We start from the raw sequence: 14,183 nt of genomic DNA on the forward strand, positions 1-14,183 counted from the left end.
CCTTCTAATATGTCTAGTCTTCATAAATAAAGACCCAGCATGGAAAGGTACATAATTTCTCCTTCAGGTTTTTGAGATACTGGTATTACTCTTTTTGTCATCACTGCTAATTGAAAATATCAATTTTAACCACTGAAATTCAGTGGAGGGTAAAATAAGTAAGGAATAAACTGCCATTTAATTTGCTTCTGAAACAAACTGAGGAAGTATTGCATTTACTTGCATCCACTTTTAGAGTGGGATAGAATAGTATATTTGATTGTAGAATAGTCTCCCAAGCAACACGGTGGAAGCTCTGTGCTTTGAGTCATAACAGTAAAAAAGTAGATGGGAGAAAACTCTTGACAGTTCCTTAGGAAACAATCTTGTATCATGTGGGAAGAAGGACTAGGGACTGGTTAGGTCTTTTTCATCTCTGGGGTCTTGAGAGTCTAAGAGATTTCTGCATCGTGCATACTAACTGTTTTACGGAAGAGTTGCTGACCTAATATAAAATTTTCTTGTTTAGTGACTATAGAATATATTCTTTTCTGAAAGGAAGTTTTCATTGAATAAGTCATAATTCTTGGAGCATAAATGATTTTCTGCAAAGTAACCTCAGAGCCATTTTGTAAACCTCCCCTCCTTTCACTTGAGGCTACAGCTGTATTTATAAATGTGTATTTGCAGCTTCAGTTGTAAATAGTGAATTTCTGTTCTACATCAGAAGAACAAATTGTTACAAATAGACTGTCAGAGGATCTAACCTTTTTCTTTCAGAGGTCCTACCCCCCCCCAACATGCTATTAAAAACTACACGACCCGCCTGAGCCACAAAAACTGGTTTTCTGCATATAAAAGCCAGGACTGGCATTAGGGTAGCAAGCAGGATAATTGCCTGGGGCCCCATGGCACAGGGCCCCCCACAAAGCTACATTGCTCAGGGTTCGGCTTCAGCCCTAGGTGGTGGGGGTCCAGGCTTCAAATTCATGTAGTGGGGCCTCAGCTTTCTGCCTGGGGCCCCAGCGAGTCTAACACTGGCCCTACTTGGTGGACACGCTGAAACCTGCTTGTGGCCCCTAGCGGGCCCTGGACCTCTGGTTAAGAATCACTGGACTACGTGACAGATTCTCTGAAGCCATACTCGGAACCAGTACCCCAGTGTGTTTTGCTAGGGCAGAGTTGCTATGCTGCCAAGATCTGCTGAGTGCTGCAGTGACTATATGGGCATTTCACCTCTTTGCGCCCAGGAGAGTGGGAAGTTCAGCACTGTTCAACCCTAGAGGTATGTGCTTACAATTCACATTCAGACAACAAAGAAGCTGGTTTGTATCTAGAACAGGAGCTTACCAGTTTTGCTTTATGCACTGCAACAAAAGTATCTAGTCTCCTCACATTTCATTTCTTTTGTTTTTAAAGGCAATGCAGATCTTATATCTGCTAGTCAAAATCAAATAATTTGGTATAACTTGCCATTGAATTTATCTAAACACACCACAAAGAAACAGCTTCAAAACCATCTTAAAAAACTTCAGAGACTAACAAATTTATTAGAGCATAAGCTTTCGTGAGCTACAGCTCACTTCATCGGATGCATTTGGTGGAAAAAACAGAGGAGAGATTTATATACACACACACACAGAGAACATGAAACAATGGGTTTATCATACACACTGTAAGGAGAGTGATCACTTAAGATAAGCCATCACCAACAGCAGGGGGGGAAGGAGGAAAACCTTTCATGGTGACAAGCAGGTAGGCTAATTCCAGCAGTTCCTCTGATATTCTTGTTAACTGCTGGAATGTGAGAGTGATGGGTCGTCCTTCAGGATAGGTTGTAGATCCTTGATGATGCGTTGGAGAGGTTTTAGTTGGGGGCTGAAGGTGATGGCTAGTGGCGTTCTGTTGTTTTCTTTGTTGGGCCTGTCCTGTAGTAGGTGACTTCTGGTTTGACAGAGCCAGAAGAGTACCCAGAAGTCACCTACTACAGGACAGGCCCAACAAAGAAAACAACAGAACGCCACTAGCCATCACCTTCAGCCCCCAACTAAAACCCCTCCAACGCATCATCAAGGATCTACAACCTATCCTGAAGGACGAGCCATCGCTCTCTCAGATCTTGGGAGACAGACCAGTCCTTGCTTACAGACAGCCCCCCAATCTGAAGCAAATACTCACCAGCAACCACACACCACACAACAGAACCACTAACCCAGGAACCTATCCTTGCAACAAAGCCCGTTGCCAACTCTGTCCACATATCTATTCAGGGGATACCATCATAGGGCCTAATCACATCAGCCACACTATCAGAGGCTCGTTCACCTGCGCATCTACCAATGTGATATATGCCATCATGTGCCAGCAATGCCCCTCTGCCATGTACATTGGCCAAACTGGACAGTCTCTACGTAAAAGAATGAATGGACACAAATCAGACGTCAAGAATTATAACATTCAAAAACCAGTTGGAGAACACTTCAATCTCTCTGGTCACTCGATCACAGACCTAAGAGTGGCTATACTTCAACAAAAAAGCTTCAAAAACAGACTCCAAGGAGAGACTGCTGAATTGGAATTAATTTGCAAACTGGATACAATTAACTTAGGCTTGAATAGAGACTGGGAATGGATGAGTCATTACACAAAGTAAAACTATTTCCCCATGGTATTTCTCCCTCCCACCCCACCCCCCACTGTTCCTCTGATATTCTTGTTAACTGCTGGAATTAGCCTACCTGCTTGTCACCATGAAAGGTTTTCCTCCTTCCCCCCCCTGCTGTTGGTGATGGCTTATCTTAAGTGATCACTCTCCTTACAGTGTGTATGATAAACCCATTGTTTCATGTTCTCTGTGTGTGTGTATATAAATCTCTCCTCTGTTTTTTCCACCAAATGCATCCGATGAAGTGAGCTGTAGCTCACGAAAGCTTATGCTCTAATAAATTTGTTAGTCTCTAAGGTGCCACAAGTACTCCTTTTCTTTTTGCGAATACAGACTAACACGGCTGCTACTCTGAAACCTTAAAAAACTTCGTAGCTGTAAAGGAAAATGCAATCAGAAAAGGACCAATTATACATACAAGGGGGAAAAGTAACACTTAAGTGCTACCTATTACCAGCCACATCTTCCTCATTTTGATTTGACAAATAAGGTTTTTGTCCTTCTCCTCTTGCCATTAATATAATATAAGTGGATGCATAACTGGTTGAAAGCCTATGCTCAAAAGTAGTAATCAATGGGCCACATTCAAAATGACTTATCTGGTGGGGTGCCATAGGGGTCTGTCCTGGCTCCAGTACTTTTCAGCATTTTCATTATTGACTTGCATAATGGAGTGAAGAGTAGCTTATAAAATTTATGGTTGACACCAAGCTGGGAGGGGTTGCGAACACTTTCAAGGAATGGATTAGAATTCAAAATGACCTTAATAAATTGATCTGAAATGAAGGATAAAGATATGTGCCACATGTTACACTTAGGAAAGAAAAATCAAATGCACAAATACTAAATGGGGAATAACTGACTAGAAAATAAGTACTGTTGATAAGGATTTGGCAGTCATAGTGGATCACAAATTAAATATGAGCCAACAGTGTGATGCAGTTGCATAAAAGGCTAATATCATTTTGGCATGTATTTCCAGGAGACATGGGGGGGTAATTGTCTTGGTATGCTCAGCACTGGGGAGACATCAACTGGAATACAATATACAGTTTTGGAGAGAGTGCAGAGGAGAGCTACAAAAATGATAAAAAGTCTAGAAAACCTGACCTAGGAGGAAAGGTTTAAAAAAAAAAAAAAACGGGCATGGTTAGTGTTGAAAAAAGAAGATTGAGTGAGAACCTGATAAGTCTTCAAATACATTAAGGGCAGTTATAAACAAGATTGTGATCAACTGTTCTCCATGTCCATTGAAGGTAGGAGAAGAAGTAATGGGCTTAAGGTTAGATATTAGGAAAAACTTTCTAACTCTAAGGATATAGTTAAGTTCTGGAATAGGATTGCAAGGGAGATCGTGGAATCCCCATCACTTGAGGTTTTTAAAAACAGGTCAGACAAACATGCAACAGGGTTGATCTTGATGTGCTTGGTCCTGCCTCAGCACTGGGAGCTGGACTAGATGACCACTTGAGGTCTCTTCCAGCTTTGCATTTCTATGATTATTAAAGGCTAAAATCATAAGCACTTTAGTTGCTCAGATATGTGCCATTCATGTGGGAAAATGTAGCACCAATATCCACGTGACAATAAAAAATAGTGATATAATTACAGTGATATAATTACACACAAAAACATGCACAACTCCATTGAGCCCAGCTTGAAACCAGACAAAAGCAAAGAAACTTGGATTTAAGAAATAAGTTGGCCTCCATGGGAGTGATGTCAATATTTTTAGTCTGTCTGTCCTTTATTCATCCTGTTGCACTTTGATTTTATGATTCATAGAGCGCAGGTGAAAACCACACTTCAAGCTTACTGCAGAGCAGTAAGTGGTACCATAATAGATAATTCCATTAGTCCCGTTTGTGATGACTCCATGCTGGCCTGACCAATCCTGATTATGGTCATACTGCTGTAGAAAGGGGAGTTGGAAGTGTTCTGAACCACATGTTACTGATGGATGGGTCCTTGATGATTACAGAACTATAACTGTACCTACCATGTTCAGAAGCTAAAAGAAAATGCTAATTACTTGTATAACTGGACCTTCTTAAAATTAATTAATTAATGTTTTTCATGTATTAATATATGCTTAAGAGAAGTGAAATTATTTTAGTGACACCTTATATTCTGCATGTCAGTTTTATATGCCTGCATATTAAAACTGGTTTGTTTTTGTTATTGGTCCAACTGGTATTTCTCTTTCAAAATGCAGAACATTTATCACTGACCTGAGCTCTTGTGCTGAATTCCCACTTTCAGTTACTTAGGGAAGGAGTCGAATGTTTTAAAATATTATCCAACAAATATTGTTCATACTGTAAATAGTAACATAATTTGTTTGAGTAGCTGACAGTGACTATTCTGTGTAGGTTGTCTAATCTTCCATTCTAGGAGATTGCCAGAAAGATACCTCACAAGAAAAGGCACAGTTCAGGGCACAATGACTATAGCTTTATTAAATCAATAAGAATGTAAACAAATGAAGTTGGTCTGCAAAATTGGTTGAACCTGTCAATCTCGAGCCTTTTATTCTGATTGGCAGGCCCCAAAATTAAAATGGCTACTTAGTCAGATATATTGTCTGGACCACAAACCAAGCTCCATTCCTGCAGCCCAACGGTTAGAACTGCCTCGGAGGCATGCTTCAGGTGACCTCTGCTGGTTGGTCTCTCTATCCCAGCTACATATTGAGTCTCTCAGTTCTGAGGGATATACACCCCTCCTTGCCTACTATCCCAGCCCAAGCAGCTGAATCAATTTAACCCCTAAGAAAGACTACACCCACCTCAAAGATACAATAAAATGAGAAATGGGGCAACCTGATCATGATTCTGGTTTCAGAACAGAAAAGAGTTAATAAACATAACAAGAAAAGGAATACTTGTGGCACCTTAGAGACTAACAAATTTATTAGAGCATAAGCTTTCGTGAGCTACAGCTCACTTCATCGATGAAGTGAGCTGTAGCTCACGAAAGCTTATGCTCTAATAAATTTGTTAGTCTCTAAGGTGCCACAAGTACTCCTTTTCTTTTTGCGAATACAGACTAACACGGCTGCTACTCTGAAATAAACATAACATACATTCAGCAATTAAGGACCAACATAATATCCCAAGGATAAGGGCTCAGAATTTCTGGAGCAGAGAAGCATACAAATAATAAATAGCAAAAAGGGGAGCATAATTCTAGACTCTCTTCTTCTGCTGACTGGCATAAATAATTCTGTACATGTCACAACCCTAAAAATATCGGCACCAAGATGTTATAAAAGGAGATATTTGTCTTCTTTATATCTTCTAGTGTCTCCTGCTTTTCACCAAATTAATTGTTAGAATTTTAATGATCTTAAACAAAAGTCTGGGTATTATCTTGCCCTTTAATACTCAACATGTATCAATGGTGGCTGTGTATCAGAACTGGGGTGTAATCTAAAGCAGTAAAAGGTCTGTTCCAAAGTCCATTGACATCAATTAATTTCAATGGTCTTTGGATCAGACCTCACATTTTCAGAGCTACTCAAGTTTTAGTCATTTGTTGACCATTGACCTTTACATAAAAGCCAGATTTGTAAAATTTTTGGTGGGGATTAAGGGGTGAATCTTCAGCAGTGATGTAGGGGATGGAGCACCCTATACTTGAGTGTCTGGGGGGTGGTGATCTGGGTGGTAAGAGAAAAAAATTAAAATAATCTCTGGACCTAACTCCCCAGTCCAGATGGAAAGATGGCAGCTCAATAACTGGGGCGAGCCCAGGAAGCCCCCACTCCAGAAGAAGAAATGGTGGTTCAGTAATGGGCAGCCTGGTTACCAGGCTGTCATCACTCATTCTGGAGCAGGCCCAGAAGCAGATGATGTAGAGGAGGCAGCATGAGGAGGTGGCACCCTTGCTGCCTCCACCTCTTCTTGTTCTAGGCCTACTCCAGGAGGAGAGATGGTAACCTGAGTTCCCCATGGGTCTTCCCAGGTTACCAAGCCATCATCACTCATTCTGGAATGGGGAGCTGGATCAGAATTTCTGGAATGCTTTTCTGGCTCCAAAAGGAGGTTCCAGAACTCTGTTCTGGCACAGCTTGAATGCTGGTATGGGGGCTTTCTCCTCTAAGGGGGTGCCAGCTCCAATGCAGCCCTAGAATATGGATGGGGCATGGGACCCATGGGCCCATATAACCGGACAGTATAGATACTTATGGGAGTTGCATTGAACTAAAATGCCCATTCATATATTTTGAAAACTTAGGGATACTTTCTTAAAATCATGTAGACATTTGTTTTACCAAGGATGTTTTAGTAAGTACCAATGTCCTCCCTGTCTCTCCAGTCCAGAACCTGGGAGACTCTTCAACTGTTCCCTGTCCCTTCTCCCAAACATGGAGGCCATATCCGAAGCTCTATAAGAATAATTTCTTACGGTCAACAAAGCTAAAACTCTTGTTCCCATCATTTCCCAATATCCTCCTTCAACACACAGCCACAAATATAATCTCCCCTGCCTATAACTCTGTCCCCTCCCTCTTGCTTTTGAATCCCTCCTCCGATTCCCCCATTTTTCCATCACATCAGGTTCAAATGTCTTGTCCTCACTTTCAAGGCTCTTTGCAATGCTGCCCTTATTTATCTAGCTGCTTTTCTCTCTCATTATGTCACCCCCTCTGCCATGTCACCAATGCTTACCTCATTAGTCCACTTTTTCCACAGCCATCCTCATTCTCCACCATTATGTCTATTTGAGGAGTTTTGTAAACTGTAATGACAGACTCTATGTGCTGTTGAGAACTGTTCCAAACATGTCTTCACAGGACTAAAATAACAGGGGAGGAAGTATGATGTAGTTGCTAGAGCAGGGGTGGGCAAACTACACCCCACAGGCCGAATCTGGCCCGCGAGCCAGTTTAAGCTGGCCTGTGAACTCCAGCCAGGGCACTGGGTCGGGGGCCAGACCACATGGCTCAGCCACGCTCCAGCTGGGACGCTGGGTCAGGGGCCGCACCATGTAGCTCCTGGAAGCAGCTGCATGGCCCCTCTCTGAGAGTCGGGGGCTGCCCCACATATAGGAGCCGTAGGGATGTGCAGCTGCTTCCAGGAGCTGCTTGAGGTAAGTGCCACTCAGAGCCTTCTCTCCATGCCCCAACCCTCTGCCCCAGCCCTGGTCCCCCTCCCGCTCTCCAAACACCTCAATCCCAGCATGGAGCACCCTCTTGCAACCCCAAACCTCTCATCCCCAGCTCCACTCCAGCCCTGATCCTCCTCCTGCCCTCCAAACCTCTCGGTCCCAGCTCATAGCACCATCCTACACCCCAAACTCCTCATTCCCAGTCCCACCCCAGAGTCCACAGCCCCAACCAGAGCCCTCACCTCTCCTGCACCCCAACTTTGTGAGAATTCATGGCCCACCATACAATTTCTATTCCCCGATGTAACCCTCAGGCCAAAAGTTTGCCCACCCCTGGGCTAGAGCACAGGCCTGGGAGTCAGAGGATCTGGGTCTATTCCTAGTTTTGCTACTGAGTTGCTGAGACACCTTGGGCAAGTCACTAAAGCACTCTGTGCCTCAGCTTGCCCTTCTGTGAAATAGTGATAGTTATGCCACTTTTCTGTTTTACAGTTAAATTTAGAATTCTTTTTCAAGGCCATAGAGATGCTTATGTGGGCAACATTACAGAAGGAGACAAGCATTGTTATTACTGCAGGCTTATTCAGTGTTAGCTAATGCTGAAGATCTACAGGAGATCAACTTCCAGAAATAGAGGATCGTCTGAATGCAATCTCATGAGTTAAAAATGTGCCTTCCAAATACACAATCCAGTCTAGATAGTGCTATTCCATCACATGCTATACCATGCCTTCACTTCAGTGGAATAAGGTGACCAAGAATATCAAGAGTCCTTTATCTCATAATAGGTTTTCTTTCATTGCCTCTAATCTTTACAAAGAAGGCTAATTCATTTACAGATTAAATAACTTGCTCTTAGACAAAAAAGAAAACTAACAAAAATGAGCCCATGGGGTGGTGCACACTATATTTTTCTTCAGATCAAATATGTCTATATAATGTAAGTGGTAATTCTTCTTTATAGTGAATGCCATAGTAGCTTCCCTAGGATCCTAGAAATTAGAACAGGAAAAGAAAGATCTACTAGGTTATTTGGTCCAACTTCCAGAGGACAGAGGTAGTGCGGGTTTCAGGTCTCAGAACAGGAAGTACTCCTGGCATGAGGAGGGAATTTCACTTTCCTGAGATCAGTATAAATTTCATGAAAGATATTTGATTGTTTCTGTTGTTGTTTATTTTATTTATTACACATTAGAGTCATCATTATTTCGAACATTAACTCAGTAAATCTCTTGTAACCAGGTTGAACTCCTTCAACTTCAGGCATTTATCAACAAGATAAATCCAGTGCTGGAAATTCTTTTTGTCTTCTATTTTAATCTTCAGTGATTTTCTTTAATTATTTTTAGTCAGTTATTGGATTTGAAAATGTTGAGACATCCTTATAGTTTTGTAGACTCCAAGAGGGTGGTTCTATAGAAATATTCAGTAGAGTAATAAGGGGAGTTGTCTGTGCCATCCATTGATCTACACACACCATTAAATGTTTCAGGAATGGCTTGTATTCCTTTTATGCAGTGAAAACTACTGAATAGATCTGAAACAATTTCTAGCACATCTTTAAAGAAACAAATCACCAAGATGATGTTTGCTCCATGAGCGTTCAATTTAAATGATTGTCATACTGTGTTCCTTATCTTATTCTTTCCGTAATGCTGCGCAAACTATACAATAACAAGATAACATATCTGCCAGATAGCATGACAAAAACAGTTTATATTTTTAATTTATAAAAATGTAATGCCCAAACCTTTTAGATTAATTCCATTAAAATGGGAAATACGGCAATAGCTCCCCACGGTTATTCTATATTAATTTATGATATTTTCAGGAATATGTCTGTTAATACTTTATAGGTCAATTTGTCCATTGTGCAATAGTATTTATTTGAGCATAGCTTCAAAGGTTGCATGATGATTGTGATAATGCTAATGAAAATCTAATGGTCTTCTATTGGATTGCTAAAAAATGTACTTGCTGCAGATGAGTGGGCAGACTTTGTTAACTCAAAGTTTTCTCATAAAAGTCCATCCATATTAGTGGTTCATACCACTGCACTCTATTTTCTGTGGATAAAACCTGTAATGTCACCATATTTTCTAGTTACGTTAAAATACTTGGAACACCTTAATTATTAGAGTATGTTTTTGTTATCCATTCATCCATCCACATTGCCTTTTCTGTGAACTACCAGCAGTTTAGGGGTTCAACCCTCATCAGCTTCAAGAATTGGCATATCTGAAATACTCCCAAATAGAATGATTCCAGTCTGATTTCTCTGCATGGTCTCCCAAAGTCACATTTCTCTTTTCTTTCAGGCTGGCACAAATGGAAAGGACCAATGGTTCCTTGTTGACCGACAGCAGCTCCACCACAGGAAGTGTGTAAGTAAATCAAGCAATTAGAGCTACTGGGAAAGGCCAACTCATTTGATTATAAATGTCTAATTAATATAATCTTCATTGGTTGCAGTGCTGAATTTTAGACCCAATCAAAGTAGGTAATAAATGGGACTCAAAAAAGCCTGTATAAATTTTATGCTTCCAAGCAGTAATAGTATAAATTGGCAGGGTTTGTTTAGCTTGATGTGTCATTTAGTGAAGTGGTTCTGCCTCAAAAAATTGGGTCATTTCAGCTGAAAGGCACATATAAATTCATTTTAGTTTGTCTTTTTCCTAGCTTGGCCCATTAATTTAAAAGAAAAAAAAGTTATTCAGTAGAGGAATATACAGTGCTAGAACTATGTTGTTACTTACGCAGAACAATTATGTTGATTTTGCCAGCTATTGGCTTATCTACACGTAGACATGCTTACTAAAAAGACCACGTTATTGTTAGCATTATGGGATATTTTGCTTATAAAAAGCTTTAATTGAGATGAACTGATGTGCTGAATAAAAAAGAGATACCAAATTCCAGATAGATTAAATATGAATAATTTGTCATTGTTAAGCAAAAATATTTGAAAAACTTCTTATGTCTTTGCCAAGATCGAAATTGGGAGCTTTGTGAATGATCCAAGCATAGGAAGATAAGCTATCTTAAAACCTAGCTTGTTTTAGCTATTTGTGATATTATCAGCTCTTGCAGGGGAAACACAGATCTTTGTTGTTAAACTTTCATTAGGTATAAAGCCCTTTCATTTTTAAAATTAATGTATTTATTATTTTAAAACCTAATCATGTATTAAGTTTAAGTACGACTTTCATTAGTGATTTGAGATTTCAAAAAGTTTGTTTCAAAGAAACATTTAAGTTTACAGTGAAGTCTTCTCCATACTCCTGCACGCTTGGTGCTCTCTCGCTCTCATTTTTAAGCTACTAAATCTGTTTTCACATATTTCCTTACTAGTGAGTTCATCAGTGATTTGAATGCAGAGAGCTATCCTTTCTTGCTTCACTTGAAAAACTTGCAAACTCACTGCCTTTTGGCTTGTATTCATAAAAGGAAAAATTGAAAGCTGCTAAATGCCTATACGTTTGGTTGAGTAGTTTAGTTTATTTCCCAATTAATGAGTCTAATCAGGTGGTGAGACAGGTACACCATGTATTCTAACCTTTAAAACATAATTTGCACATTTAATATTTTATTAGTAATTCATCCCCTCTTTTGCCCTAAGATTTTGAATGTTTAAAACTCCTGAGTCTGAAATTGGTCTCAAGCCTCATAACTAAAGTTAATTCAGTAGATTCTGTCTATTATGATGTTGGGATGACTTCCAAATTTAGGTCCTGATCCTGCAGGGAAAAGTTACACAGCTGCTAAAGTATTTGTAAGAGCAGAGTCATAGGGGTCAAGGAGGGCAGCAACACTAACTCTTTCTTTCCACTTGCGCCCCTGGTTCTGATGACAGGTATTTTTCAGGCTTTACTTGAGATGTGCTTGAACTGGAATAATTGGATCCAATAAATAAATAAATAACCCCCACAAAATTGAAAAGTGTTTTGATTTAAAATTTTGATTTGGCCCTGTGACAGTCTGCTGGGGCTCCCAGAATTGTGAGTTACTGCTACTCCTCTGAGCCTCAGCAAGTGAAAGTTTTGCTACTGCTAAGCTGTGTGAGATCTCCCGGACATACTAGCTTGTCTGCCCTGCCAGCAAACTCTTCTGCCAGTCCAGACCTTGCCTTGTAGGTAACAAACAGTGAACCCCGACTCCTGAGTTCCCCAGAGATGTCTCCCTGCCGTGTCTAACCCCCTTACAGAATGCTCACAGAAGTTAAGTTCGCTGCTCTTTAAAGAGTCAGTAAGCAACAGCTCATTAATTTAGCTGGGATTTGACAAATTCTCTTATTTCAATCACAGCACTGTGTTGGTTTATATTATTAGTAAAACAAGTTTATCTAATGAAAGGACATAGGATTAAGTGATACCAAGTATAAGGAATAAAGATAGAAAGGGACGTAAGCAAACAAAAGTAAAAATACACTTCTAAGACCAAAACCTGATTTAATAAATTAGAGTCTCTTGTTCAAAGAAGTGTTTCTCACCAAGTCTCTTTTCCAACATAGCTGACTGGACTCTCTGGCCAGGACCTTGCTCAGTTCCTTTACCTCTTCAGGTGAAGAATACCAAAATAACTTTGTTTCAGCTTACTTCTCCTAAAGTGTATTGACTCTGTTACAAGAAGCAGGAAGTCTTCCTGCTGTTCTTCTCTTCCTGTTGATTTCCCATCCTCCCCCACTGATTCATATGTAAACAGGGCTCCCATCGTTTTGATTCCATAATGCTTAATTTTACATTGGAGACAGCTGCCCTCCCTCCTGTTTGAGAGAAAACCTGTTTCTCCATGTGTTTGGTCACACTTTAAAGCATAATATCAGTGAGTATCCATAATTCCTTATATAGTGTTAATGCATACATTTCATAATGGTTTTAATCAACAGTGTGTCACAGGTTTACTGAATACACTTTTATAATATAGTAATATTGTGTACAATTAGTTGATTCAATTGCTTATCATTTGAAGTTCAGACCCCCTTTGTATAGTCCTATAAACCTTTGAAATGTATTCTTCTGTAGCATTTCCCCAGATAAAGTTTCTCTCTTCTGCTGGGGCATGGGCAGACTGCTGTCTTCTCCCCTGCTTACTAGCTTTATTTACCTTCTATGTAAATGTACCTTCATTGTCTCCACCTGACGAGCAAATGCACATGCTTTGTCTTTGGCTTGTGCATTGCTTTCCAAACACATTTTAAGAACATAATTCTAGTATGTATTTATTACTCTTAGTACATACCTCATACATATACCACTCAATGATTATTAGTATCAGGATCTTACCAATTTGTATATGATACCTTACATGAAATCTTTTAGATTCAGATTATGACAACAGTGTGTTGGGTATAATGAGTATGTAAGGCTTGACAAGACTTGATGACACAGAGTGGTGAACCATCAATGGGCCCCTGTCACAGGCCCACTGTAGATATAGAAGACAGCTATGAAATTCAGATCCAGATCCCAGTTCAGGTCCTGAACTTCTGTAATACCTGGGATTTTGGTTCAGGCCCATCTGTAGGTTTTTTAGAGACAACACATCTATCATACAAACGAAATTTCTGGATGTGGGAAGAACCTGAACTTTATGGGGTGGCTGAAATTTAGGTCAAAATTTTTAATTTCAGGCTCATCAAATGTAAACCTATCTGGACAAAATCCTGTATCTTGGTGTATTCTGCTGGGCCTCAGGAGATAATTATTGATCTGTAAATCAAATTCTGTACTGCTCGTAATCAGAACTCTGTTCTTTGGTATTATTATTTTATTGGTCCCTGAGAGTCCTTCAGTGTATTGCAAACTTGTAATAGGGGCAAAGTCACTTTTAACATTGGAAAGTTGCTACTTCTGTCTTGTCAGCTGAACCCTGTTAATGAACTTGTTAACACACTTCATGCTCTAAAGCAGTGGTTCTCAAAGCTGGTCTGCCGCTTGTTCAGGGAAAGCCCCTGGCGAGCCGGACCGGTTTGTTTACCTGCCGCGTCCGCAAGTTCGGCCAATCGCGGCTCCCACTGGCCGCGGTTCGCTGCTCCAGGCCAATGGGGGCTGCGGGAAGGGCAGCCAGCACGTCCATTGGCCCACGTCGCTTCCTGCAGCCTCCATTGGCCTGGAGCGGCGAACCGCGGCCAGTGGGAGCCGCAATCGGCCAAAACTGCGGACGCGGCAGGTAAACAAACTGGTCTGGCCCGCCAGAGGCTTTCCGTGAACAAGCGGCGGACCGGCTTTGAGAACCACTGCTCTAAAGGGTTTGTGTAAGAAGTCTTCTGGATTTGAATGACTGGGCAAATTTCTGCCATTAGTTAAGCATCATAAGCTCATTGACAGGAAAATTCTGGAACATGTTGTATGGTTCAGAGGTCATTTTTCAGAGAATTTTTTTTTCTTCTCTGTCTTATCCTGGACTTCACTATAAATTCTCTTTTGCC

General features: G+C 40.6%; 1 protein-coding gene and 1 long non-coding RNA gene across 8 annotated transcripts in view; one reads left to right on the forward strand and one right to left on the reverse strand.

The window, feature by feature from the left end:
* The window catches only part of UTRN (utrophin), a 607,443-nt gene that overhangs the window by 553,257 nt on the left and 40,003 nt on the right, over positions 1–14,183 (forward strand). For all 7 annotated transcript variants that reach the window (XM_038397679.2, XM_043511144.1, XM_043511142.1 and 4 more), the window contains one exon: positions 10,075–10,140. In XM_038397679.2, coding sequence (XP_038253607.1) covers positions 10,075–10,140 — 66 coding nt within the window. The remainder of the gene's footprint in view (positions 1–10,074; positions 10,141–14,183) is intronic.
* Positions 829–3,398, reverse strand: LOC122459373. The gene is made up of 2 exons (XR_006280021.1): positions 3,003–3,398; positions 829–1,499 (listed from the first exon to the last, which is right to left on the reverse strand). It is a non-coding gene; the product is annotated as an uncharacterized LOC122459373 (long non-coding RNA).

Source organism: Dermochelys coriacea, chromosome 3 (assembly GCF_009764565.3).
Source record: "Dermochelys coriacea isolate rDerCor1 chromosome 3, rDerCor1.pri.v4, whole genome shotgun sequence".
Taxonomy (NCBI): domain Eukaryota; kingdom Metazoa; phylum Chordata; order Testudines; family Dermochelyidae; genus Dermochelys; species Dermochelys coriacea.